This window comes from Oryza glaberrima, chromosome 11 (assembly GCF_000147395.1).
Source record: "Oryza glaberrima chromosome 11, OglaRS2, whole genome shotgun sequence".
Taxonomy (NCBI): domain Eukaryota; kingdom Viridiplantae; phylum Streptophyta; class Magnoliopsida; order Poales; family Poaceae; genus Oryza; species Oryza glaberrima.
Window position 1 is genome coordinate 6274059 of NC_068336.1, and position 2210 is coordinate 6276268.

At 38.6% G+C, this 2210-nt stretch overlaps 1 protein-coding gene across 1 annotated transcript; it reads left to right on the plus strand.

Annotated features, from left to right (window-relative positions):
* LOC127753712 (uncharacterized) lies at positions 1-1572 on the plus strand. Its single transcript, XM_052279137.1, has 6 exons — positions 1-90; positions 219-311; positions 409-585; positions 763-815; positions 994-1144; positions 1231-1572. Exons 1-6 carry the CDS (start codon positions 1-3, stop codon positions 1570-1572), a joined length of 906 nt encoding a protein of 301 aa, XP_052135097.1.
* The last annotated feature ends 638 nt before the right edge of the window (positions 1573-2210 follow it).

The window sequence follows — 2210 nt, forward strand, 5'->3', positions numbered from 1 at the left end:
ATGGAGAAAGTTTTTTCTGGATATGCACTGTTCTTTGTGTTGTTTCTTACTGGTTCAACAATAGGAGGATGCTTCCCTACTGTTGAGGAAGTACATCTACAACTTTATACTGTCTTTAATTATGATTCAAATTTGATTGAGTTTAATGTAAAATGTACTAGTAGTGGCAGCCATAGTTGATATTGTTCATTCTGCTTTTCCTGAACACAATTAACAAGGTTCAAAAGAATTGGAGAGCATTGATGGCCCCCATACTTCATGCAAACTTATCTAAATCGAGTCATGAATCAAATCAATCTAGCGCAAAATATGTGAGTGCCCAACCCAATGTTTTTTTTTTTGTCTTCTAATTCCGAAAGATGCATCTGCAGACATGATTACGATTTTCATGACCAAATACGTTGGCAGCTTGCAGTACATGGATGGATTCCTCCAGACGACGGTTCTACTGAGTATTATGGATTAGAGGCCACTATGGATGTTTATGGCTTTAATCTAGAGCACGGGCAACAGACCGGAGGTTTCATATGGATTTATAATTCAGATGAAACACCAGCTGCAAATGTAATTCATGCTGGATGGAATGTAAGTTGAACTTTATCTCCATGTTTTTGAATTACCTTTTCTTCTTTACTTCTCTAATACTGACATAAACAAGTTTACATACAGTCAAAATCCTTGTGAAGTAGAGCTAATAATGAAATTAATCAATTACTTCATTTCATCCAGTTTTTATGTTTAATTTTGTTGTACCTTATATAGGTCGATCCTGAATCATACAACGATTCACAGACGCACTTCACTACAAGTTGGTTTATAAGTTTCTTCATTAACAATATAGTTCTTTATTCGACATATTATTTTTTTCTTTAAGTTAGTTCCCATGAGAGAGACAGGAAGTGCCATATCCTAGAAAGAATTTCCAATGGTCAGATGGAGACTGAACTATCATATAGATTTTACATTTATCATGTCATGACTACTCCAATGCTATGTTGAAGAATCCAAGAAAGGTTGTTTAGATATGCGCTGTCCTGGATTCCAAAGGACAGGTGGCTCGCACCCATTCGTTCCTGGACAGGTGATTAACCCTGTTTCCAGCACCTCTAGAAGGAAACAATACATTAATGTCAGAGTATCCAAGGTACCATTCATTATTTTGTCCAACAATGGAGAAATCATTCACTCTGTATATATCTGACATAACAATACAATTACACATGATTCTAGGATCAAAACTCTGGTGACTGGGAAATCTACTTTGGTTTTGATGGGAAGGCCAAGATTATAGGATACTATCCTAGATCTCTCTTTACATCCTTGTCAAATAAGCCGGTGAACATTGTGTTTGGGGGCTTTGCCTTCTGGAAAGAACATAAACCGAGCCCTCCGATGGGCAGTGGGATTGCTCCACCCAAAAATGCTGCATCTTTTAGTAATCTCAAATTCTTTGATGCAGCTGGCAACGCCCATCCAATTGACCATGATCTAGCACATGTATCATATTGTTACCCTGTCACTGATGTTAGAGATGGCATGTTCTCTTATGGGGGACCTGGCAATGTTTGCTAGTTTGTAATTGAGCTTCAATCTATTGTAATTGAGCTTGAATGAAGTTAGGCTTAACTCTACTGATGTGTCACTCTAGTTGATCGGTATTGATCATAGACCTATTTTTTAATAGGAAGCAAATAAGGAAAAATGTCTTCCACACCACCAGTAGTTCAATAAAAAATACCACCTTCAATTGTTGCGATAAATCTAGCTTAAGTACGCTCTCCATCACTTCTATAGCTGTTTTCTTTGAGGCCAATTCCTGTCTGACCTCCTCCAAGAACATGTCCAGCCGAACGTGCTTTATGTACTTGCACTAAAAGAACAGATGGCCACCATCCTCATCCATTATTCTGCGTATAAAACACTGAGTATCGACGTTTAATTCCCCTTCTCTTCAGATTGCAACACAAAGCTAGCGAGTTGTGAGCCAACCTACAAACAAAATGTTTAATTCTGTTTGGACACTTCATCTTCCAAATCCTCTCCCATGCTTCTTCAGAAGCCAGTGCAAATGCTTGTTGAGGCTGCCACTCTATGACTTGTGCGCATGGCTCTCATCACACAACACGCTATAGGCCGATCTCACCAAGAATGAGCCTCTTTTCCTCGTAATGCCATGTAGGGCTGACAAAAAAAAAAGAGCTCGAGGTTTG